The sequence below is a fragment of the Mytilus galloprovincialis genome, chromosome 10 (assembly GCF_965363235.1).
Source record: "Mytilus galloprovincialis chromosome 10, xbMytGall1.hap1.1, whole genome shotgun sequence".
NCBI lineage: Eukaryota > Metazoa > Mollusca > Bivalvia > Mytilida > Mytilidae > Mytilus > Mytilus galloprovincialis.
The window spans coordinates 50,255,223-50,280,524 of NC_134847.1; the positions used below are offsets into that span (position 1 = coordinate 50,255,223).

General features: G+C 32.4%; 1 protein-coding gene and 1 long non-coding RNA gene across 3 annotated transcripts; one reads left to right on the forward strand and one right to left on the reverse strand.

Annotated features, from left to right (window-relative positions):
- The first annotated feature begins 862 nt into the window (after positions 1 to 862).
- Positions 863 to 3,696, forward strand: LOC143047744 (uncharacterized). Its single transcript, XR_012969653.1, has 2 exons — positions 863 to 913; positions 1,689 to 3,696. It is a non-coding gene; the product is annotated as an uncharacterized LOC143047744 (long non-coding RNA).
- Positions 3,697 to 6,523: 2,827 nt separating this feature from the next.
- Positions 6,524 to 23,539, reverse strand: LOC143047745 (uncharacterized). 2 transcript variants are annotated; one of them, XM_076220977.1, is made up of 12 exons: positions 23,301 to 23,539; positions 18,581 to 19,780; positions 15,108 to 15,160; positions 14,420 to 14,556; positions 13,828 to 13,969; positions 12,236 to 12,348; positions 11,767 to 11,844; positions 10,748 to 10,856; positions 8,873 to 9,045; positions 8,305 to 8,399; positions 7,195 to 7,300; positions 6,524 to 6,753 (listed from the first exon to the last, which is right to left on the reverse strand). In XM_076220977.1, the coding sequence occupies exons 2-12, from the start codon at positions 19,769 to 19,771 to the stop codon at positions 6,719 to 6,721; spliced, it is 2,232 nt and encodes a 743-aa protein (XP_076077092.1). In that variant the 5' UTR covers positions 19,772 to 19,780; positions 23,301 to 23,539; the 3' UTR covers positions 6,524 to 6,718. The 2 variants fall into 2 exon arrangements, with proteins under 2 accessions (XP_076077092.1, XP_076077093.1); XM_076220978.1 differs by lacking the exons at positions 6,524 to 6,753; positions 7,195 to 7,300; positions 8,305 to 8,399 and having other exon boundaries at positions 8,906 to 9,045; positions 10,752 to 10,856.
- Between the last annotated feature and the right edge of the window lie 1,763 nt (positions 23,540 to 25,302).

The window sequence follows — 25,302 nt, forward strand, 5'->3', positions numbered from 1 at the left end:
GATATTCCTCTCATTCTATCTTTTGATTGTCAGAAGCTTCTGTCCAAGTTTGGTAAAAATAAAGGATAAATAAAAATTCCATTTATAAGTTAAATACGGAAAAAATGGCATTTTAATTTTACAAATTTACTTCTGGATACTATCTTATGAACATAAACAAGCTTCTGTCCAAGATTGGTAGAAATCCAGGATAGTTCAAGAATGTTATTAAAATTTCAAAAACTTTAACCACAGAGTGAATATTTGTGGACGCCGTCGCCGCCGACGACGACGACGACGGAATGTAGGATTGCTACATTTTTATGTCTCGCTTTTTCGACTAAACTCGAAGGCTCGACAAAAACATATGGACGTCTATACGAAGAGCTTACAATATCGCAGCCGAAAGATTAACATCCCTATATCTCACTGGTCTCTGAAAAAACAATTCATATATATACCTTAATAGTGATATATTATGTATATATGGTGTTTGTTTCCAGACAAGTGCCTGCGCTTTGCCCGTGTGTTTTGAAACTTTTGTTGCAAGCGAAGCAAAAATATAATTAGATATCATATTCAACCGGTGGCGTGCTTATTGGTTGTTATTAGGGATAGGGGAGTTCAAATTCATTTAACGTTGATCTTTAAATCATATATAATCGTTTTTATCCATTGATTGTTCTGTTGAGTAGTAGTGCATTCAACTGTTTCAAGTCGGGGTGAAATTTCGGTTTATATTCTTAAAATATCAATTTCAATTCATTTGTATTGTCTTACAAATTTATTGTATAAAACCATTTAACTATATACAAACATTGAATACTATCACAATAAAGTATTAAAAAATATAATTAAAGTGTATTTAATTTGATTTTCATTTAAAAATTATGTACTTTTTCATTATCATACAGATTTTCAACAATGAATGAAGGTAAGTTTTGATATAGACATTTTACATTTTTTTATGAGTTTATATCTGGAGAATTTCAAACATTGATATCCGAGATGGTTAATAAAAAGAAAAATAACAAAAATACCGAACTCCAAGGAAAAATAAAAAATCATAAGTCAAAAGTAATTGCGATATATACAACTGTTGCCTTTATTTAACTGATGTTGCATACTGTTATCGTTCTGTTGTATTCTATCTTGATAAGATATAACGAAAAAATTGAACTCGAAAAGGCATATTTAAACAGGAGAAGCTAGTCGACTAAAACTGACAAAATCAAACGATATACATCAATTGAACAATTAAAAACAACTACCATATTCCTGACTTGAATGAATCATGAATTTTCCGGTAAAACCGGGTTTCATAACTAGTTAAACAACATATATACTTCGAAACACACTTATTATTAAAATATCATTATACTATCTATATCTTTATTTTTATTTCATTATTTATATAAATTAAAAAGTTAAAAGGTTAACAAATTGTTCCGATGCCAATAATATAGCAACATTATCTTACAATAAAATAAGTTCTGGTCGTCCACATTCATCGGTTTCATCTTAAATACATTATAAAAGTCGTTCGGCAATATTTTTCAGAAACTTTAAAAAGACTTAAATATTATTCATTTCTCCACAAATTCACATTTGGGCGTCAAAACTTATATATCTGGACATATTTTCAAAAGGGCATTATTAATATTATTGTGTTCATTAAACATGTTAAATAGCTTTTAATCTATTTGTAGACAATCGATTTTGATGAAAACGAACATAGAGCATGCATGTGTAACCAGCTGATATCGTGTATCGTCGCCGACTGAGATACAACCAGTTTAAAAACAACATGGAAACCCCATTCCAAATCTCTGTAAATAAAGTATGTCTAAAACATGACGAAGATTTAAACTTTTACTGTTCATTACATGACGAAATTTTATGTCGAAACTGTGTGAAAATGGGACATCAAAAATGTTCGCCACAGATTTCAGTTTCGGAAATTGCAACAAAATCGAAAACTTCAGTGTCTGCTAATTTAGAATCAAATTTCAAGATCATGACTGAGAATTTAAAAATTGCATTAGATCATCAACGTCACACACTTTCGAATATGGGTGAAAAAGAAGCAGAAGCAAGAAAGCAAATCCACAATATAAGAATTCGTTTCAATAAAAAGCTGGACGAATTAGAAAAACATCTTTTAAAAACATACACTGAAAAGCGTGAACCGATTGTCCCAACTATTAAAGAAAATATCGTTACATTGGAAAAAAAGGAAAAGGAAATTGTGTTAATCATAACCAATACAACAAAAATTAAAGAATTCGGTTCAGACATAGACTATTTTCTTGCCGCTAGACAAGTTACCCAAAAACTGTTAGATGAGGAAGACACCATCACAGCTACTTTTGAAAAGCTTCGCGGTGTCAATGCTTATTTTACTTTAAATAGTGATATTGAACAATTTGTGTCAAAGCTGAACAAAATCGGAGATGTCTTTGTCGAAGAAATACCATGTTCAATAAATATGAAGTCGTTGATAGGAGAAAAGAAAAGTACAGAAAAGGAAAGACAAGATACCCCTATTCCGGAGGTGAAAAAAGTTCATGTTGATAAAGATGAAAAGGGGACACCTGGTGATGAAGGGGATATTTTCAAATTAAAATTGGTTCTCAAAACTAAATTTGAAATGACAAAGGGGTTTCTTAAGAAAGATTTACGCATATGCAATGGTACTATCATGAAAGACCAAATAGTATTTACTGATAGAGAAAATAAAAGATTCATTATGACCACCCTTACTGGTGAACATCTTATCAATATGGAAGTAACGGGTAGACCATGGGGCATTGCAAAAATCGACGAATCTAGACTCGTTGTTGTCACGTTTCCGTATGTCGGTAGTGGTTATATTGAAATATTGGATATAATGAATAATAAAGTCGAGAAGCCAATCAGTATAGGCGGACTCTGTCGAGGTATAGCTTACTATGAAGGACTTATTTATGTCGTCGTGTATGGCAAAGGGATATCAATTGTGGATCTTGAAGGCGATGTTAAAACAGAAATTCCTATTAATGTAAACGGCGTGTTTCATTTAACTGTAAATGCAAATCGGATGTATTATACAGACGAATGGACCCACACTTTACACTGTTGTGATCTGAAGGGAAAGGAAATATGGCGTTTTAGTGGCGAGAGGGTGCGGGAACCACAAGGAATTGCGACGGACGAAAACGGGAATGTGTATGTGACGTCGTATCTTTTTGATAACGTCACGGTAATTTCTCCTGATGGAAAACAGCACAGAGAAATCTTGAACAAATCTGATGGACTATTGGGACCTTCTAGTATTTACTATGACAACAAGAAAAAATATTTAATGGTATCAAGTCGTGAACATGGACGAGTATCAATTTTTCATGTTCTTATATAAGAATGATGCTCAAATTTCAAACACTAAGTTTAACATTTTAGTGGTACTGGCATCATTGCAATTCCACATTCTTGTTCAGACAGTTTTCAATATATCAGTTATATGATCATAAAACTACAGATGAAACTATCTTTAACATCTTCGTATGTTTTGGGTATTATATTTGGTTTAGAAACTACAAAGGTTTTAAACCTTTTACAGGTCGTGTTTGTAACAAGTTACATAAACTTTTTGAACATTATTTATATTTAATATTGTGTTAATTTTGGAAATACTTGCAGCTATCTATTATTCTTTGAATATAAAATTGAATTTATGAATGAACAATTAATTTGTATTTATTTCAAAGAAGGGTACAACAAAACATGTTCACACGAGAAGTATGAACGAGTCCTGAGTTATAAATGGAGTGGAATTGATTTTCTATTGTCATATGAATTTAAAAAAAGGTTGGCAATAAACTTTAATGTGACAGCTTTCAAATAAGTTACCGCGTGTTGTAAACATTTCTGGCTTCCATTTGAGACTCTGTAAAAGTCATGTTTTCATAAAGCATACTTAGTGATAGTAAGGCTTAAATCCAACATGGTCAAAGTAATTTGTGATTTTGTTGGCCTTTGAAACAGGTAGCGATGAAAATAAACTCATCATAGATACACGAAGTTGAAGAGCACTGTTGACCAAAAGTCATATAATTTGGCAAAATACAGCTAGGGTAACCTATTCCTGAGGTAAAAAAGCCTAAGTATTTCGAAAATTCTAAGTTTTGTAAACAGTTAATTAATAATCATGACTATATCAAAGGTAATTCCTATCAACTACGACGTACTGACAACTGTGTCGGTGATTCCCTCGGGGAATAAAAACTCCAGCAGTGGCTTCAATCCAGTGGTTGTAAATAAACTCATAGATACCAGAATTGAAATTTTGTATTTGCGCCAGATGTGCGTTTAGTCTACAAGACTCATCAGTGACGCTTGAATCGAAAATAAGTTAAAAAGGTTAAAAAACTACAAAGTTAAAGAAAGTTGTTCTAATCAGCAAATATTGTGCGCTAATTATAAATTTAAATATCGGTAAATATGCACTAAAACAAAGTATCACAAACCACCCAGATTTGTTTCATAAACCAAATGTGTATATCCTATAATATAATTAATGTCTCAAAGGGTGGTTATTGTCTAGATGTTTATGTGCAAACATAAATACAATGGTTGAAGAAACATTCTATGAATAACTACCCTCTATTTTCGAACAAAAGGATGTATTTGGTACAAAAAAGGAACAGTGCTGAACCTCGGATGCTTAAGAAAAACAAAGTTAAATAGCACATTTTGTTTTGTTTGAAAAACGACAATCTGTGGCAGTGATACCCATAAACACAACAATGCTAAAGTAGCTATAAAATAGCACTGAACTGGGCCAGATTCTCATTTCGACAAAATAAGTCTCAGAAGTCTTTTTAAATGCTGTAAATAAACTCATAATAGATACCAGGATTAAAATTTTATTACGCCAGACGCACGTTTCGTCTACAAAAAACTCATCAGTGACGCTCGAATCCAAAAATGTTATAAAGGCCAAATAAAGTACGAAGTTGAAGAGCATTGAGGACCAAAAAATCCTAAACGTTTTGCCAAATACAGCTAAGGTTATCTATCCCTGAGGTAGAAATGTCTTGGTATTTAAAAGATTCAAAGTTTTGTTAACAGTTAATTTATAATTATGAATTCGAACATATCAATGATAACTCAAGTCAACACAAAAGTTTTCTGACTACTGGGCTGGTGATACCCTCGGGGAAATTTCATTAAGGACAAGTGGATATCATTGAACAGCTGTATGTAAAAAGTGCAACCTGTAGGACTTTCAGAACCCTGTTGATATTGATGTCTAGTGGAATGCATAAGATTGCAGTACAATGATTTCTGACAGAATTTAAATGTTTTGGATCTACAAATTTAAAATTTTGGTCTGGAATATCTGCTGAGACTTAAATTATTATAAAATGTGTAGAGGGTTCCTCAGAAACCTGTGATTTGCCTGTAATTGCTCCTACCAGTGTAATTTTGACTAACTAAAAAATGTCCAGTTACTTGTAAAGTATAAAAAAAAATAAGGGAAAGACAAAGAGGGTTCTCTTCTTTTTGAAAAACTGGAAATTCCATGAAGTTTTACAGTGTAACTGATGTATGACAAATGTATAAAATCCAAGATTGTATCACACTGCAAGAGTCAATGCATCAGTAAAATACAAAACAAGGAATTACCTGTCAAATCAACTGCAAAATGGTTTTATTTCTTCTATTTTGAATGGTGCTTTAAGGCTTTTTTTACCTAATGCATTCTCTAGATATGAAAAGTGGTACGAATACGAATGAGAAACCTCTCCACCCAAGTCAAGATTTGTAAAAGAAAACCATAGTAGGTCAAAGTACGGAGACTTGGCTCACACTGAACAGCAAGTTATAAAGGGCCCCAAAATAATGAGTGTAAACCCATCCAAAAGGGAAAACAAAATGTGAAGTCTTTATGATATACGAGAAACACTTATGAACGACATAAAGAAACAACAAGCGCTAAACATCAGGTTCCTGACTTAAGACAGGTGCAAACAATTCAGCCGGTTTCAACGTCTTAATAGGGGCCAACTTTCACACTTCCCAACACAATAGTGTAACATCACAACAAAGATCATTTTTGAAAGACACACTATAAAATATGAGATGGCTTAATTCAATCAAAAGACATATTAAAGACACATTAACAAAAACAAGTGAACATACACTGAACATTATGCCTATGTACCAATCTATCAAGAACTGTAACTCCTGTAAAGCAAAAATTAAAATCCCACATTACAAACTTGAGCATGATTTTGTCATCAGAAAATATATTAAAATGTTGAGAGCATTGTTTGAATTATACATGAGTACTTGCATGGATTCCACATAGAATTATTTTGTTGAATCATAATTTCCTGTAGATATGCAAATCTACATAGTATGTCCTTATTATCTACAAAGTTTCATGAAATTCTATTGTGTGGTATCAGAGGAGTTGTGATGACAAAAACAGGACTGACGGACTGACAGATTTGCGTGGGGTATAATAATATGAGGATAGTTGAGGCAAAATACAACAATGTTTCTACTATTCTATAACTTTATATAGTAATAAAAATATAATAAATAAAGTAACAATTGAAAAGTCAATAAAATTGTTAACATGGCACAATTAGGTAATCAACAATGAAATGTGTATTCCTGAGAAATATTGCATAATATTCATTATTTCATTGCCAATGTCGTATGTTTTGTTTCACTAAATACTTTTCAACAGCTAACACTTCTCAGTACAGATCTTGCTGATATTATCTGCAAAATAAATAATTTAAAAATTAAAAATAAAGCTTACAAACAAAGCCTATGCATCATCTTTTATAATAAACATAGAAGTCTGTGAACCATGAAAATGAGGTTGTGGACATTGGACACATGGCAGACAAAAACTGTGTAACATAAGGTACAAGGTATGAAGCATTCTGAAAAATAAAGTTTTGTACAAGTAGTTTATGGCGTCCCCATCAGATTGTTATCTTTATGTCTCACTATTACTTTTGTCACAGTGGTGTAAAAACTGCCAAAATATCCCTGCGTCAAAATATCATGATTCACAGTCATGAAACTAGTGTTATATACTGAATAGACTATAAGTGTAAAATATGCTTGAAAAAAAATAAAACTAGCCTAAAAAATCTTTTGGTAATTAGAATTAGTTAAAGGCAATGAATGTCAATGAATGTCAAATGTACTTACTCAAAACAGCTCCATAGACCTGTCTTAAATAGTGTGCTGTGTTGTGATTCTTTCTGTTTCCAGGATAAACTTCCAACTCATAATCAGGTCCATACTCAATAAAATACTAAAATACATAACAAATAAAAATCATTGCTACAAGCTCATTGTATAAACTTAAGTAGGCTGAAGGGTTAAAAAAAATTCAGAAAAAAATTAAACATTTCTTTTTTCATTACAAATTTTATTTATTACACTATAAGTTGTTACTTTACATACAATATGGTACAAAAATCAACCAGAAAAATCAATTGCTTTTGGCTCCAGATGACTTTTAAAATGTTTATATCATTTAAAGCGCCAAATTATCTCCCTTTGGTGAAAAATTGTAATTGTTTTGCATTAAAATTGAAATATCTTTTTTACCTCATTGGTGACCAATCTTTTTTATTATTTTTTTCAAATGAGCTGTACTTAAACTAAACTATTGTAAATATAAGCGATTTCTGTAATTTAATTCTTTTTTTATTTCGATATTACCTTTTTTTTCTCCTATTAGTTCAACAGAAAAAAAGTATCATAACAAAAATACATGCTTCTTTCGAAGGCAGATTGTGAGCTTAAATGAATGGTGACCCCATATTTATTTTATTTTTCTATTAAATATAGGATAAAGTTTATTTATCGGAAAAAATAGCAAAATCCTATATTTTAAAAAAAAGATTGATACCCGCTAGCCCCCTTAAAGTCAATACTAAAAGTCAAATGTCACAATTATCATGTATTTTGTTGCAGTTTTATTTTTGGCAGAATATATTTTTCAACAATTGCCCAAATTTGTATTATTCAACTTTTAACATTTTTGATGACTTGTTTTGCTTTTCAAATCAAAGATAGTGTTTATTCTTTTTAAATTCTCATAAATTGCTATAAAAATGCTTCTGTCAAATGAAGAAATACATAAAAGGTATTGATTTTGTGTTGATAGTTGTCAAACTTAGATAGATGTGGTGGTCATTTTAATGAACTTTTAGGTTTGAGCACTCCGTAATTCTTAAATATCTACTATAAAATAGTGAAAATCTATGTATCAGTCCTATTTCTGATGGGTTAATCAAATGATTGTAATACCTCATGATCAGGTATCTCTGTAGGTATTTGCTTCCCTGTAGCTAGTGCTGTAAGAAACGCCCAACATCTGGCTGTATTGCTTAAATTGTATCCACCTGAAAAATAAAAGTTTATGTATTGTTTCGGAACAATCAATCATACTGCTTCTTAATACAAGTTTTTATATATACTTCGTTGATTTCAATCATAATTTCAATTTCGAAATTAATTTCTTATCAAAAACTTAAAATTGAGAATAAAAATGGGGAATGTGTCAAAGAGACAACAACCTGTCCAAAGAGCAGAAAACAGCCTAATGCCACAAATGGATATTTAACCCAACGAGAAAATGATGCACCTGGATGTGGGCCTAAACTTGTATTTATGTGAAAAATCTTATAATCATGTGTAAATGTAAAATCAATAAAATTGAATATTCCAAGCTGACAAAAACTTTATATTTTCCCTTTTGCGAGAAAATGTATGAAATAATGGCTGAAATACTGAAAGGCAGTTTAGACTGATTAAAATGCCTCACTGAAATTTCAATTTATCTAAAGGTATGACAAAAGCATTATTCCTTGCTTACCTCCCCCTAAACACAATGTTGGAAGATTCCACTGTAACAGAAAGTACAGACACTTTCCCAGTCCTTTGTGTGTTAAATTGAATGATTCCATTGGATCACCTGCTAATCCATCTGCTCCACATTGGCAGACAACAACCTCGGGACGGAATGTTTCTTTCACCTTATTCAGAATTCTGAAACGTAAAATATGTTTTATTATAGAGAAAACATACCTTTTCTTTACCAAAGAGTTTAAATATAGTTACATTAAGTACTCTTTTCTTTTAGCAAATTATCAAAAGAAATTAATTTGGACACTTTTCTGTCATATAAATTTTGTGTTGGGTTGCTGTGTTGTTGATGTAAACCCAACATCGCCTCTATTTATATTTAAGAAACAATTCATGGAAGCCATAAACTTTTTGAAATTTACACATGGCCTGGGCCGTGATATCATAATTTTATCCTGAGCGTTAGCACGAGATGCCCCTGATATGGGTTATCAGCCCGGGTGGGAAATTATGGCTTGTGTAATTCCGCTAATTACACATATGCAAAAGCTATAAAAAAGACGTAGTCGAGGTGCTGATATGGGTCGCTTTATCATACACTTCCGACAATTGTTTTATGTATGGCAAATTAACAAATAAAATAACTAAAACATTCAAAAACTTTAAATAAAATTAAATTATGAATCCAAGAAATACACTATAATTCCCCGACAATAACATCACTACCTCCATATTTATTTATGTTACTATTTCCTATAGAGGCATTTTGAAACATTGAAAATTTGGAAGAATTTTATGATCATTATTACTCCATGTTTGTTGTACTATAAAATGATTCATAATTGTCAAATTGGCAAGTACTAAACTATCCCCACAAAAGTTCCCGTAAATTTTGATGTTGTTATAAAAAATATCTAACGTCACAATGGAAAAGTAAACAACCGATACCAGAAATACCGGAAGTAACTTGCACTAGAGGCAATATTATGGTAAATTTCCAACAATCTATGGCTTCCATGAATTATTTCGATTCAAATAGGACAAATACAATAATTTTAAAAAACTGAAGCAAGGGTGGGTATGCTGTGTGTGTGGCTGTTCTTTTTTACTCCCTGATAGATAAAGCTCAAACATTCAAATAAATATGTAGCTTGCATGGATTATTTCTTGAATAACTGCTAGAAAAAATATCTGTTTCATTATTTTAATTCTAAAAACCAACAATTGCCATTTTAATTTACGTGTTTTTCTCGTAAGCTACCGTCAAATTCAAAGTTGACATTTGGTAACTGAGGAGCCGCCATGTTGACTTGCTGAAATCAATAAATATGCGGATAATGCAATAGAATGGAATATTAAACAAAACCTACCTTGAAAATCAATTTTAATACAATAGTATAAGACATTTCGATGGTTCACGTAACAAAAAACTTTTCAACTATAGCGTTTATATTTGTATGAGGTCATGTTTTGAAATGACTTAAATGCGCCATAAACATTAACAGACTTTCGCGAAGTTTTATTCTATTTTTCTTTTGTTGGGTTCTCTGAGCTCTTGTGTATTACCTATTTTATTATGCATCCCAATAAGAATAAAAGTTATTGTCTTTTTAAAGTTGCAATTTCTAAAACGATAAAATCGGCAAAGGGTTTGCAAATAGGTTTCAATACATGCGGATTTTCGTGGGAAGTATATTGTAACAACCATTATAATGTACATCTCGGAGTCTGCGCTAAGTATAGATATATCGAAAATTTTATCACAGTGTTGTTTACAAAGCAAATTAAACATATAGTTAAACATGAATGATTGTGTTGTGTTTTTTATTACTGTACATTGTATATTAAATTTTCAGGTATATTTTTCCTTTAATATTTGTCATACCTACAAACTAATGGAGTGAACTCTGTATCTTTGATTCCATCTAACAAAGGAACATTGACAGTATAGTATTGACCTTTACCTATTCCAATGTCCTCTAAACTTCCTGTTCCTGTAAATGTATGTCAATCAATTCATCTAATTAAATTAAATAACCTTTCTAATTATAATGGGAAATTGGACAATCATATCCACTGAACTGTAGAGGTTAAACATCTGGTGGTACATTAAAATTAGTTCCAGCAATTCTAGCACACATTAACCAAGCAAAATGTTTACACAAAAAGTACACATCTTTTATCAAATCATTGGAAAAGTATGTAGGATTAATTTCATCTATATACAAGACAAAGCAAGACAATTTTATTTTCTAAAGCCAATGTATTCACATTGGAACAACATAGTAAACAGAATGAAAAAATAAAACATAGTATACAAATTAATTTGTGCACATGACAAGATAAAAATGTAACAATTACTATACAAGTTCATTTAGTTATTATAATAGAAAAACAGATAAACAAAGGCTAACCAGGAAGATACATGATACAATGTACATCATCTTAAAATCATCTGAGAAACAGTGCCAATGTCCCCCCGTTGCACATATATTATCTATCCGAGGTACAAGGGCAATGTCTAAATTAAACACTTTAAATTATGGCGCCAACGATGTCTATTTCAATAAAAATTAGTATTTCCAAGGGGCATAACTCTTTTTTTTAAAGTTTACTGTCCAAAACTATAAATCTTTTCCGAGATATTGCCAATATTAACCTATAGTATAAGTTTGATAAAAATTTGGCAAGAATTGTACCTGAGAGAGCGCTAACAAGACCGGACAGACACATGGATGGACAGTTGCCAGCCTGGTTGGTATTTCTATGTCCACCCACAATTTAACTGTTATGCATTACATTGATCAAACCAGGGGATTCAGAATATCTGGCAAAATCTCAAAACCAAGAGGAGCAAACATACCTTTTACTTTAAATATCAACTGAACTACAAATTATATTTACCTGGGAAAAATCCTGTAAGGTATTTGTGGAAAGAAACAGTCATAACTTTTGATGTAGCACTAAATGCATCTTCAACACCTAGAAACGAAAAGATTAAATATTCATTCAAATCTTTACTAAAGACATGTGCTTTATTCAGTACCGGTATACACTTTGCACTATTACTTGATATTTGGATAAAGTTGCATCCAAAGCCATCCATATGGCTTTTGTGACTAGGCATTTTTTAGTCATGTGTCTATTGTTATAAGGCCTGGTTATACAGTATTATAAAAACTGAAAAACAAACAAATAGTTGATATACAGTAAGATACATTGTCAAACAGTGTACTGGAAAATATCTGCAGAAAATACTTGCTTATAACCATTCATTTGTGTGTCTTATTATATATATTTTGTATTCTACCCAAATGCCATAACGATAATTCTTCAATAAAACATGTTTCCAATACTTTGAATAAATACTTACCATCACCATGGTGTAGGTCAAGGTCAACATACAGTATTCTATCATATTTTTCTTTCAGCTTAAGTATACCAAGTACAATGTCATTAATGTAACAAAACCCTGAAGCATGGTCTCTGAAAAATAAATAACCATACAATGTACCATACTCCAATATTCTTTGATTATGCCTTTTTTACTATTAAGAATTGGGTGTAGCAAGACATTCTGTGTAGCAACATTCCAGCAGGGCCTGTATATAGAGTAAATATCTCCCAATTGATACGATATTCCTGGGCTTGTATTTCCTATCATGATTCCTTTTATAGAAGGTTGCATGATCACATAAAAGCTATTAAACCAACAGTTCCAAATGGTGAAGTTGAAATCATCCCTTCTTTAATTTTACACACACCTTCACACGTTATTTGACCATTATGGATAATCTGTTTCATAGATGATAGCAGACATGTTCCTAATGTTGTAACTTCAATCCTGTCTTCTTTTCACGAATGTGTCCTACTTAATGAGACTTATTATTGCGTCTGTACTAATATGAGCAACAGTAATGGTGGCACATGTGGAACTAGATCTGCTTACCATTCCAGAGCAACCCAGATCACCCCAAGTTTTTGGTGGGGTTTGTGATTCTTAGTCTTTAGTTTTCTATGTTGTGTTTTGTGTACTTTTGTTTGTCTGTTCTTTTTTAGCATGGCGTTGTCAGTTCATTTTGGACTTATAAGTTTGAATGTCCATCCGGTATTTTTTTTCTCTCTTTTTAAACATTAATCATTATGGGAGGATGAAGCCCAGTTTGAATAACTTCTAAAAACCTAATGGTTCTTATTATGTCATTATATCTGCATGAGCTAAAGATCTGTGAAAGATATATCAAAGATTTTAATGAAATCCCTGTAAAAAACTTAAACAATTTTATTTTTTTATATACATATAACTTAAAAGTGATAAAGTTGAAAATATTGCACTTTTAGCTTTTGACCCTTTCTCTCAAATAAATGACATAATCTTTTCTCAATTCTTCTCATTTCCTTTTTAGACCAAGAGGAAGAAAAGTTTTTTGTACAGAAAAAATACTTCCAAGCTTTCTTATTAACTTGATATGAATATAGGCATCTAGATCTCTGAGTCAGTAATCAAACAATCACTAAAACTTTAACAGACTTCTAGAAATCAATGTAAGGTCTACTATGATTTGCTGGTGACAATCTAGTATGTGCAGAGTAAGAATAATAACTATCTCTTTTCCACCGATTTCAGAGTATAGTGGTGTTACTGGGATTATACCATGTACAAACCCAATTTCCTCCAAATATTCCCTCCTAAAACCATGTGGCTGTTAATTGATTTATTGTCCATCAATGATCATACTTAAATTTAACTATGCATAACTACATAATCAGATTAGCCAGATAAATATCATACGTATATTTAATCAATCTTGATTGAACCTGTGTGCATTTAATTTACCAATACCTGAATACTGTATTTAATCGAAATAAAAAATGGTCATTAATTTGTTACTTTGAAGTAATCATGGTAATCAAACAATCAGATTAATGTGTGATACATAGAACTACTATATACTCAGTACTAACTTTGCTGCGTGATGCCACCCTCCACACCAGTTTATAGCCACTTTACAGGTCTCCTGTAACAAACACTCTGCTGCCACAATAGTGGCACCTGATGACATAGTGGCATACTTATACAGACCCTGTTGTAATGGACAATCATAACCTGAAAACAGTATTTTGTAAAGTAGGTAATTCATAAAACAAAAGTATCAACAGATATAGGGGGGGGGGGGGGGGGGGGGTCATTGTCAATTTGTTTTTGAGTTTGAATGAGACAATTTTATCTTTTGCCTCACTTCTTGCTATTATACTTCTAAAATTTGGCCAGAGCAAGTACTCTGAGAGATAATATTAGGATGTGTTTTCATGCATATAATATTTTGTAATTATTAATCATGTAACTCTGGAGAAATAAATAGTATTTGAAAATAAAATTCTAGAATACAAAAACACATCTGAAAAACATCAGTTTTTCTTTTTCTGCGGACAAAATGGTGGATGAGCATGATGAGTGTAATAATTGTGAGAGATAACCTTATTCTTTGTTTTGTTTGTTAAGTTAATAACAACATCAAGTTAAAAATGTACTATCTTTATATGCAAATGTTCATACTTAATCCATAATGTGTTGCTTCATCTTCAAACTTTTCAGAATCATCATGGTTACTGATTTTCTTGATGAACTCTATATAGTCAAGGTCATGGAAGGTAAGAACTTCTCTTTCAGTTGCCTCCCTTGGTTCTACCACTCTAAACAAATTGAACAAAAATGATATTTTGTAATAAGAAAACATATAAACATGATAAAGTTTTCCTAGTTCTGTACAATATGTTTTTTAAACTGATTTACTGTCAGAAAACATGGAAATTAGGTACATGTATGAAAGACCTACAATTGCTTTAATTCTCATCGATATACTTGCCAAGATGCCAAGATGAAATGTATATATGTCAATAGCTTATAGATAATATCAATACACTCAAATTATAAAATTTATAAAATCGTGAGAAACAAACACTGAACGGTGACCTGAAGTTGTTAATTTCTGTGTCATTTTGGTGTCTTGTGGAGAGTTGTCTCATTGGCAATCATACCACATCTTCTTTTTATATTCATTACAATTTTAGGGAAAACATTTACATCTTTATTTTTTTCTCCCAGTCATATATACATATTTTTATACATGTAGTACAGTTTAAGTCAAATAAGTTATAACTATGGATGTCTCACACTCACTTTTACCCCTTGTACATGTAATTCAAATGTATATGCATATCAATCTTTTTTTTTATATATTTACCTCATGTAACGAGTCAATCCATAAGCCTCAATAAGACTGTGTACCATACTGGCCTGTAATAACATGATTAACTAGAGGCTCTAAAGAGCCTGTGTCGCTCACCTTGGTCTATGTGCATATTAAACAAAGGACACAAATGGATTCATGACAAAATTGTATTTTGGTGATGGTGATGTGTTTGAAGTTCTTACTTTACTGAACGATTTTGCTTCTTACAATTATATCTATAATGAACTTTGCCCATTAGTAACAGAGAACTATATTTGGTAAAAATTTACATATATTTACCAAATTAATGAAAATTGTTAAAAATTGACTATAAAGGGCAATAACTCCTTAAGGGGTCAATTGACCATTTTGGTCATGTTGACTTATTTGTAGATCTTACTTTGCTGAACATTATTGCTGTTTACAGTTTATCGCTATCTATAATAGTATTCAAGATAACCAAAAACGGCAAAATTTCTTTAAAAATTACCAATTGGAGGGCAGCAACCCAACAACCAGTTGTCCAATTCATCTGAAAAATTCAGGGCAGATAGATATTGACTTGATTAACAATTTAACTTCTTGTCAGATTTGCTCTAGATGCTTTGAATTCATAGTTATAAGCCAAAAACTGCATTTTACCCCTATGTTCTATTTTTAGCCGTGGCGGCCATCTTGGTTGAATGGCCAGGTCATCGGACACATTTTTCAAACTAGATACCCCAAAGATGATTGTGGCCTAGTAGTTTCAGTGGAGATTTTGTAAAAGATTACTTAGATTTATGAAAAATGGTTAAAGATTGACTATAAAGGGCAATAACTCCTAAAGGGGTCAACTGACCATTTTGGTCATGTTGACTTATTTGTAGATCTTACTTTGCTGAACATTATTGCTGTTTACAATTTATCTCTATCTATAATAATATTCAAAATAATAACCAAAAACAGCAAAATTTCCTCAAAATTACCAATTCAGGGGCAGCAACCCAACAACCAATTGACCGATTCATCTGAAAATTTCAGGGCAGATAGATCTTGACTTGATAAACATTTTTATCCCATGTCAGATTTCCTCAAAATGCTTTGGTTTTTGAGTTATAAGCCAAAAACTGCATTTTACCCCTATGTTCTATTTTTAGCGGTGGCGGCCATCTTGGTTGGTTGACCAGGTCACGCCACACATTTTTTAAACTAGATACCCCAAAGATGATTGTGGCCAAGTTTGGATTAATTTGGCCCAGTAGTTTCAGAGGAGAAGATTTTTGTAAAAGATTAATTTAATTTATGAAAAATGGTTAAAATTGACTATAAAGGGCAATAACTCCTAAACGGGTCAACTGACCATTTTGGTCATGTTGACTTATTTGTAGATCTTACTTTGCTGAACATTATTGCTGTTTACAGTTTATCTCTATCTATAATAATATTCAAGATAATAACCAAAAACAGCAAAATTTCCTCAAAATTACCAATTCAGGGGCAGCAACCCAACAACCGATTGACTGATTCATCTGAAAATTTCAGGGCAGATAGATCTTGACCTGATAAACATTTTTATCCCGTCAGATTTCCTCAAAATGCTTTGGTTTTTGAGTTATAAGCCAAAAACTGCATTTTACCCCTTTGTTCTATTTTTAGCCGTGGCGGCCATCTTGGTTGGTTGACCAGGTCACGCCACACATTTTTTAAACTAGATACCCCAAAGATGATTGTGGCCAAGTTTGGATTAATTTGGCCCAGTAGTTTCAGAGGAGAAGATTTTTGTAAAAGATTAATTTAATTTATGAAAAATGGTTAAAATTGACTATAAAGGGCAATAACTCCTAAACGGGTCAACTGACCATTTTGGTCATGTTGACTTATTTGTAGATCTTACTTTGCTGAACATTATTGCTGTTTACAGTTTATCTCTATCTATAATAATATTCAAAATAATAACCAAAAACAGCAAAATTTCCTCAAAATTACCAATTCAGGGGCAGCAACCCAACAACCGATTGACTGATTCATCTGAAAATTTCAGGGCAGATAGATCTTGACCTGATAAACATTTTTATCCCGTCAGATTTCCTCAAAATGCTTTGGTTTTTGAGTTATAAGCCAAAAACTGCATTTTACCCCTATGTTCTATTTTTAGCCGTGGCGGCCATCTTGGTTGGTTGACCAGGTCACGCCACACATTTTTTAAACTAGATACCCCAAAGATGATTGTGGCCAAGTTTGGATTAATTTGGCCCAGTAGTTTCAGAGGAGAAGATTTTTGTAAAAGATTACTTTAATTAACGAAAAATGGTTAAAAATTGACTATAAAGGGCAATAACTCCTAAACGGGTCAACTGACCATTTTGGTCATGTTGACTTATTTGTAGATCTTACTTTGCTGAACATTATTGCTGTTTACAGTTTATCTCTATCTATAATAATATTCAAGATAATAACCAAAAACAGCAAAATTTCCTCAAAATTACCAATTCAGGGGCAGCAACCCAACAACCGATTGACCGATTCATCTGAAAATTTCAGGGCAGATAGATCTTGACCTGATAAACATTTTTACCCCATGTCAGATTTGTTCTAAATGCTTTGGTTTTTGAGTTATAAGCCAAAAACTGCATTTTACCCCTATGTTCTATTTTTAGCCGTGGCGGCCATCTTGGTTGGTTGACCGAGTCACGCCACACATTTTTTAAACTAGATACCCCAATGATGATTGTGGCCAAGTTTGGTTTGATTTGGCCCAGTAGTTTCAGAGGAGAAGATTTTTGTAAAAGTTAACGACGACGGACGACGACGACGACGGACGACGGACGACGGACGACGGACGACGACGGACGACGGACGCCAAGTGATGGGAAAAGCTCACTTGGCCCTTCGGGCCAGGTGAGCTAAAAATTAAAAAACAGTTCTTTACATGTATATATAGATTCAAGACAATTTTGTATTTCCGGAAGATTTGAAAATGTTGAAACAATTTAAACACCACATATTTCACAATTTATTTTACATGTTAAAATTTATTATTATCATGATTATATTCAAATGAAAATAAATTTTCTAATGTAGAAAATGAGTGATATACAAATGTACCTTATTAATATAAAATTGGTTGCAATGAATTAAATTGATTTCCCAGTGAACTAAAACCGCTAATTTCACAATAGGTGGTGACAAGACATTGATAATGTTGGATCAAAACAAATTCTGAATGCGTAGAAAAGAATATGGTTCCTTACATTTTCTATTTTAATTTCATAAAAAAGCAATGCCCTAAGCGAATTCATATAATTAACATGATTAAGGTGTTGCTTGGTCATGTTGGTCACTCCTTGAATATTTTTCTCTATTTGGATTCTTCAATTAGTTACATGTACATTTACATTGTATTCTATAAACATTGATAAATTTATAATGATTGATAACTACCTTCAAACATTTCATATAATCAATATATACATGTACATGTACATTATATACATTGTACTTACTCTACAAGGTATTTTCTGCATTTGATCACAGATCTGAATCAGCTCTTTACTGTAAACATAAACAACTTTCTGACTTTTGTTTTTCTTATCTACAATATTAGGAAGCTTTTCCTTTCTTTGTTTTTCAGTTTGGTCTACAGAATTTTTTGATTGTGTTGAATGTTCTAATTTGTTGATTCCTAATTCAGAAACCGGTTTCAAATTTGTGTCTATATGTTTAATCTGCTTTATAGATGAATCGTCACTAGTTTTGTCTCCAGCAGCCTGACAGCTGTCATCTTGACTTTGAAAGATTGACCTTTCTTTCTTTTGATCTTTTCTCAACTTTTGTAATGAAGGTGTATAGGTTGCTTCTTGATGAACATCATTATCAATATTATAAATGTCATCTTTCACTTCAGTTTTGTCAACTTTGTCTTTTCCACTAATATACTTGACCTCATTGGAACACAAGGAAGAGTCTTTTAAGAGTTCACATGGATCGGTCTTATCTTGAGCATGAGGAACATCTGATAAATCAATTTCCATATCTTCTTCAATAATTTCATCCACAGCTTTTTGAAGTTTTTCACTTGACAAAATTCTGTCATCAACATTTAGATGGAGGGAATCAAAACTCTGTTGATTTTCTGAACATGAAGAAATAGTTTGAATAGTGTCTTTTAAATTATTTTGGTAAGTTTCATCCTGGTCATTAACATTGACATGATTGATACTAGCATGATCAAGAATTGTTTTTTCATTTGTCAATGAAGAAATAGTCTCTTGGGGAAATTTTTGACAAGTTTCATCTTTATCATCAACATCGACAATGGCATGATCCAGAATTGTTTTTTCATTTGTCAACAATGTGTGTGGTTTAAATTCTAAATCTTCAGAAGATTTTTCCACATTCTCATTTTCACCAGAGGATGTTGATGAGTTTAGTTTTGTCTCACAAGCTTCTAAAATTGTATTTCTGTCAGCTTGGTCATTTTCTGTATTTGTATCATTTTTATCATTTTTAATATTACTTTCAGCATGTTCAGGTGCTTTATTAATAAAGTCTAAAACTGTAGGCACACAGTTTTCATCTGGTCCCAAGGTATCAAAAGATTTAGAATTCAGACTTTCTTTGCTGTCCCTTTCAACTCCATCTATGATATCTGTGCTATCCCTTTCAAATTCATCTAAGACATCTGTCTCCATCATTTGTGAAAGCTACAATGTACAATGTAGAAAATTGTAAACTAAATACAAATGTACTATGTTGAATGTTTATCTTGAATGGATAATTGTACATGTATATACATTGTAGTGCTACAATTTCACAATAAATAGTGAAGACCTGCCAACTATCATGACTATCCAGATTTTGGCACTATCATCCCCATTCATGCTTCAATCTGAATCCAGATACATGTATCTAGATTGTAATACAAGTCCCCATCCCAATTTTCACAAAACATACATTATACCTGAAAAAATTATTGGTTATCTATTTTGAAGTTTTCTTCTGATCAATTTCTAAATATCTCAGTGCAGGACAGACAGGACAGCTTTTGGCTGGCCTGGGAAAAAAATGTTGGGTGAGTGCAAAATTTACTTCACAGGCCAAAAATGCATATTGTTAGTCCAATTATTTTACTCAATTATTTTCCAGTTTTGAGCCATAAAAAATTACAATAAAGCAATATAAATACGGTATATGTTCTTAATTCTTCAAACAAACCATTTGACACATAACCCTAAAAAAACAATTCCCATAGTCTTCGTTTAATTTATTCTTTTTTTTATTTTGTTAAGTTAATTTGTTCAAATTTTAGTTATTTAAACAATATCAAGTATTTTTTTTTATAAAAGTTTTATTTATCATATATATTTTGAATAAATCCGTGCAAATGTAGTAACTTTTCAACAGGTAAAATTCACGCAATTGTAATGTGTTTTTTCGCGCAAATGTAGGACCAATCTGCGAAAACGTAACGTGCAGCTTCATTGTCACTAAATTCACAATCACTGTCCAGTCATCTAGGACTTTGTAGAGGAAGAAGTGACTTCTCATTCCATTAGAGAGAAGCAAGAAATGAAGTTCCATAATTATTTCGGTAACATAGTGATTTCATGCCTATCACTGAGGAAATATTGCTGTTGCGCTTGGAAGTAAGTTTCCACGAATTGATCTAAAAATAACAAAGAGAATTTCCGCGATATTCTATTCGGTCAGTCATTTCAACAGGTTGTTTGTCCAAAGTCTCAATGCAAAACCAAATCAAAAGACATTTTATAAACGTAATATTGTCTTATGTCACTGCCACAGGCAATTGTTTCTGTCATTGGGGGTTTACATGTACTATCCACACTCGTAATAACTATGAAAAATATTTTGACGGCTTCTCAGTTGAATCCATGTATGGAGTTCTTTTTAGAATTCCCTTGCCCTTGTTTGGTTTAGTTGGCCATGGTCAGACGAGGTTTTACTGTCAATGACTGTCGCTATCCTATATAAAATGCCAATACTTTAGCGACCACTAAAACTTTGTTTGACCCACAAAACAAGCACATATCACAATGTGTTTGTATCCGACATATTGATATTCTAATGCACTTGCACGTTTTAACGGTGTGACCACAGGATTTCCGAAAATGGGTGTTCCAAAGTTGGGGTGGTTAAGGAGTAACTACGATTTTGAGAATGATAATGCACCCGCCCAATGATTTATTCTTGGGTCAGTACCTGGTAACTATCCATCTTTTGACAGTTTCTAATCGCCCAATCAAGGTTTTGGTTGCATTTGGCAACCAGGTGAGTAGTCCGAGATTACTCTGACGCCCAACGGCTGTTTTTGCCAGACAAGCTGGGGCCGTGGGACGTCAGAGCTCGTCCCATATCAAAAAGTGGATATTTGCCCACCCAAAGTAGATGCGCTGCTTCGTCGCTTCTGGTGGCGACTGACGGCCTTAGAATTATATAAATCGGGCATCAATCTGTTCATTTTTCATTTATCTCTTCATTTATGTAAGTTTCACCTACCTGCCAACTTTTATTTTCCCATATTTTAACAGTTTTCACAGAGACCCATCGATTTCTGCATTTTGACTTTCACTTTCAAATGGACGTCAAGTTATGAGAGAGTTCGTGGCCTCGAGACTCAAATATGCAAATTTTGTAGGAGATCGATGTTTAACATTTAGTAGCCAACCACGATTTTTCACCTCCTTTACAGGAGATCGGTATTAAGCATTTAGTTCCGACCACGAGAACAATCGGAAGCTCTCGGATATTTAGATAACTTGCATCGTAAATGAACGAGGTGTTACATTGTGGTCATTTGCATAAATCATCACTGTTTTCTCGTGGTCACGTGATAATCTTTGAAAATGAAAGGTAAAATGCAGAAATCGATGGGTCTCTGTGAAAACTGTTAAAACATGGAAAAATAAAAGTTTGCAGGTAGGTGAAACTTACATAAATGAAAAGATAAATGATTAATGAACAGATTGATCCCCGATTTATATAATTCCAAGGCCGTCAGTCGGCACCAGAAGCGACGAAGCAGCGCATCTACTTTGGGTGGGCAAATATCCACTTTTTGATATGGGACGAACTCTGACGTCCCACGGCCCCAGCTTGTCTGGCAAATCAGCCGTTGGGCGTCAGAGTAATCTCGGACTACCAGGCGAGTGGCTGTGTTGGAAACAGACTTGTTTCTGTCCAGTTCTGATTTAAAATCAACACCAAAAGAAGAGATACAAGGCTGTTTCAAGAGTAAAACAGTGCACACAAAACATCGCAAATATAATTTGTAACCCTTAAAAATCTGGTGGAGATTTTCGGAAGTTGTCAGGTCTGATGAGCTGATAGCAAAATGGACAGTCAGCGGACTTACTGAAATAAGTGATTTTTAAATCACTTATCATGCTTATTTGAGTAGCAAATTCGAAGTTTTGTCACAAATTGTGATTTTGTAGTTTTACCAAAATTTTAAACACATAGGTTAAAAAAATATCTTTTCATTAGTAAAATTGAAAAAAAAAAAAATTTGATGCTATCATTTATCTGCAAATTCTATTTTAGTTGAAAAAAATGCTATAATAATGGCTTTACATAATGAACTGATACTTTCTTAACAGATTTTTCTGAGCAGTGCGAGTATTTTTCCTGTAAAGTTCAAGGTTTCATCTTTCAGATTATGTATTAAAATTCTACTGTTCGCGATAAAAATTTCACTGTTCGGGGGTGTTGAAATTAGTGGGGGTTATTAAAATAATGATACTTAAAGGAGTGTTTTTTGGGAAGAAAATTGAGGTATGATACTTAAACAAGTGATTTGTATGTCATTATCCTAGATTCAGTACAAGGTCATCACTTGAAATGACCTGGTCATCCTAGACTACACAGTCAGTGACAGATGTTGGTTCTGTAAGTTTAGAAACATAATTAGTCCCTGGATCATTATATTTAGTATTCTATATTTAAAGCTACAGTTAAATTAAATCACTTCTTCTAGTGATTATTTTGTACTACTTAAATAGGTGATTATTAGAGAAAGACAACTCTTACTTTCAACCTTTATGGAAATAATGTTACTTGAATCAGTGATTTAAAAAATCACTCATTTAAGTAAGTCCCCTGACTGATGGATAGTATGACCTGTTGACATTGGTGTATTAAAAGTGTATAAGGTCATCTTGCTTTTATTTGCTTTAGGGAACCCATTCCTTAGATGGCTATACTAACCTTATATCTTGTGGCTTGTGCATAAAATCCCCATGGAGACTTTGAGAAGCTGAGAGGTATGCAATTCCAAAAGTAAATAAAAAGAGTTGTTAAAGTCAGACTACTTTTGATAATTGTTACACTTTCATTTGGAATGCGTTATAGTGAAGGTTTACTCAATCATTGCCGAACAAAACAGTTCTTTTTAGTTATTTATCTGTCACATATGAAAATATTTACGTTTCAAACTCCCGCCGGAAATGTTGAAAGGGAAGTAATCGGATGCTGCGATGTCATAAGACCACAAACAAAATAAATAAAATTTAAACCAAAAAGTCCTCAAAAGCTCAGAGTTGCGAAACTATTTTTTTTTAATATATTTATATATACTGTATAGTCGAGCAACAAAGATCTTTATAATCTATAATGACCGGATACATGACATCCACTTTATCTGGCTGTAAGCTTGATAGCTAGTACCTTTTAAAACTAGTACTTAAGTTAACTATTTCGTACCCATGGCAAAACTACCCGTTAATTACTATTACTGTTACTAACTGTTACTGGTATTTCCCTCCTCTCAAAGTGAAAAGGTTTGCACATTTGTATATAAAGTTTAAGTATACAAGTATACTTATTCTTTGTCTTTAAATAGGATTTTTTATTATCCCAATTGAATAAATAAAAAAAAAAAAACATATTTATTTTTTGAAATATAATACTTGATTAGCTCAATCTAATAAATGTTTAAATATTATTGTCTTAGATCTATAAAATTACTCTGTGTGTGTGTGGGGGGGGGGGGGGGGTTGATGGCTTAAAAGTATACTACACAAATCCAAGGGAAAAGATTTCATATTAAAATGGATTGATTGAGTACCTTTTTGAAATAAAATAAAAGTTCATTCTCAAATTGCAGCCATTCTTTTTTTTAAATTTTCCTTCGTTTTTTTTTTTTTTATTCATTGGAAGTTTTTTTTATATTTGTTCTTATATATGATTAATTTGAATAATGGATCTAAATTGTATATTATTCTTTTAAAGTACCAATAATTTTAGTTTGTGTTTAAGAAAACATTAATGATTTATCTCTCACTGTTCCGTACAGCTCTCAAGCCGATTTATTTCTCAGAGACATTCCATGGATTACGGCGGGAGATGTGAAAAGAAGTAAAATAGTCTCATTCTTTTAAGGACAGCATTTAAAAAAAATCTAACTTGACGTACACGTGGTAAGTTTAATTATAATTTTCGTATGCTAACCGTTTCACAGATGATATTAGATATACTCGTAATGTCGTAACTACATTCCACTTTCCCTTCTCACCCCAAATATGCCCTACCAAATTAGACTAGTTACCGGGTTTGTAATAACATGAGCAACACGATGGATGACACATGTGGAGCAGGATCTTCTTACCCTTTCAGACCACATGAGATCCGCCCCCGAGTTTTTGGCGGGATTCGTGTTGCTTAGTCTTAAGTTTTCTATGTTTTGTATTTGTCTTTTTGTCTTTTTATTTTTTAACCATGGCGTTGTCAGTTTATTTTCGACCCTCTGGTATTTTTTGCCCCTCCTTTGTAGGAATATTACAACCAGCTAAACACTAAACCACTCGGTACAAAATTTTACCGACACTTACATAGTTTTTTACTCTGACTAATAACACGAAAATATCCTCTTCAAGTTCGTACGTTATCTGGCCCATTTAAAACATTTTTTATCCGAGCGTCACTGATGAGTGTTTTGTAAATAAACTGATACATGTCTGGCGAACACAATTTTAATCCTGGCATCTATGGCGAGTTTGCTTCCTGTCCTTTAAAGCATAAACGTATGCATGTCTTGCTTTCATGTGAAACTATGTTATCTATCTAAAACTGAAAACTGAATGAATGATCATTATGTAAAATTGTTAAAGTTTGTTTATATTTTTTATCAGAACTTGTTGCCTTTTTTGCAGTGGACTGGAAAGATATTCTACGAGATGGATTATAGGACAGTGTGTAAAGCTGTGTATCT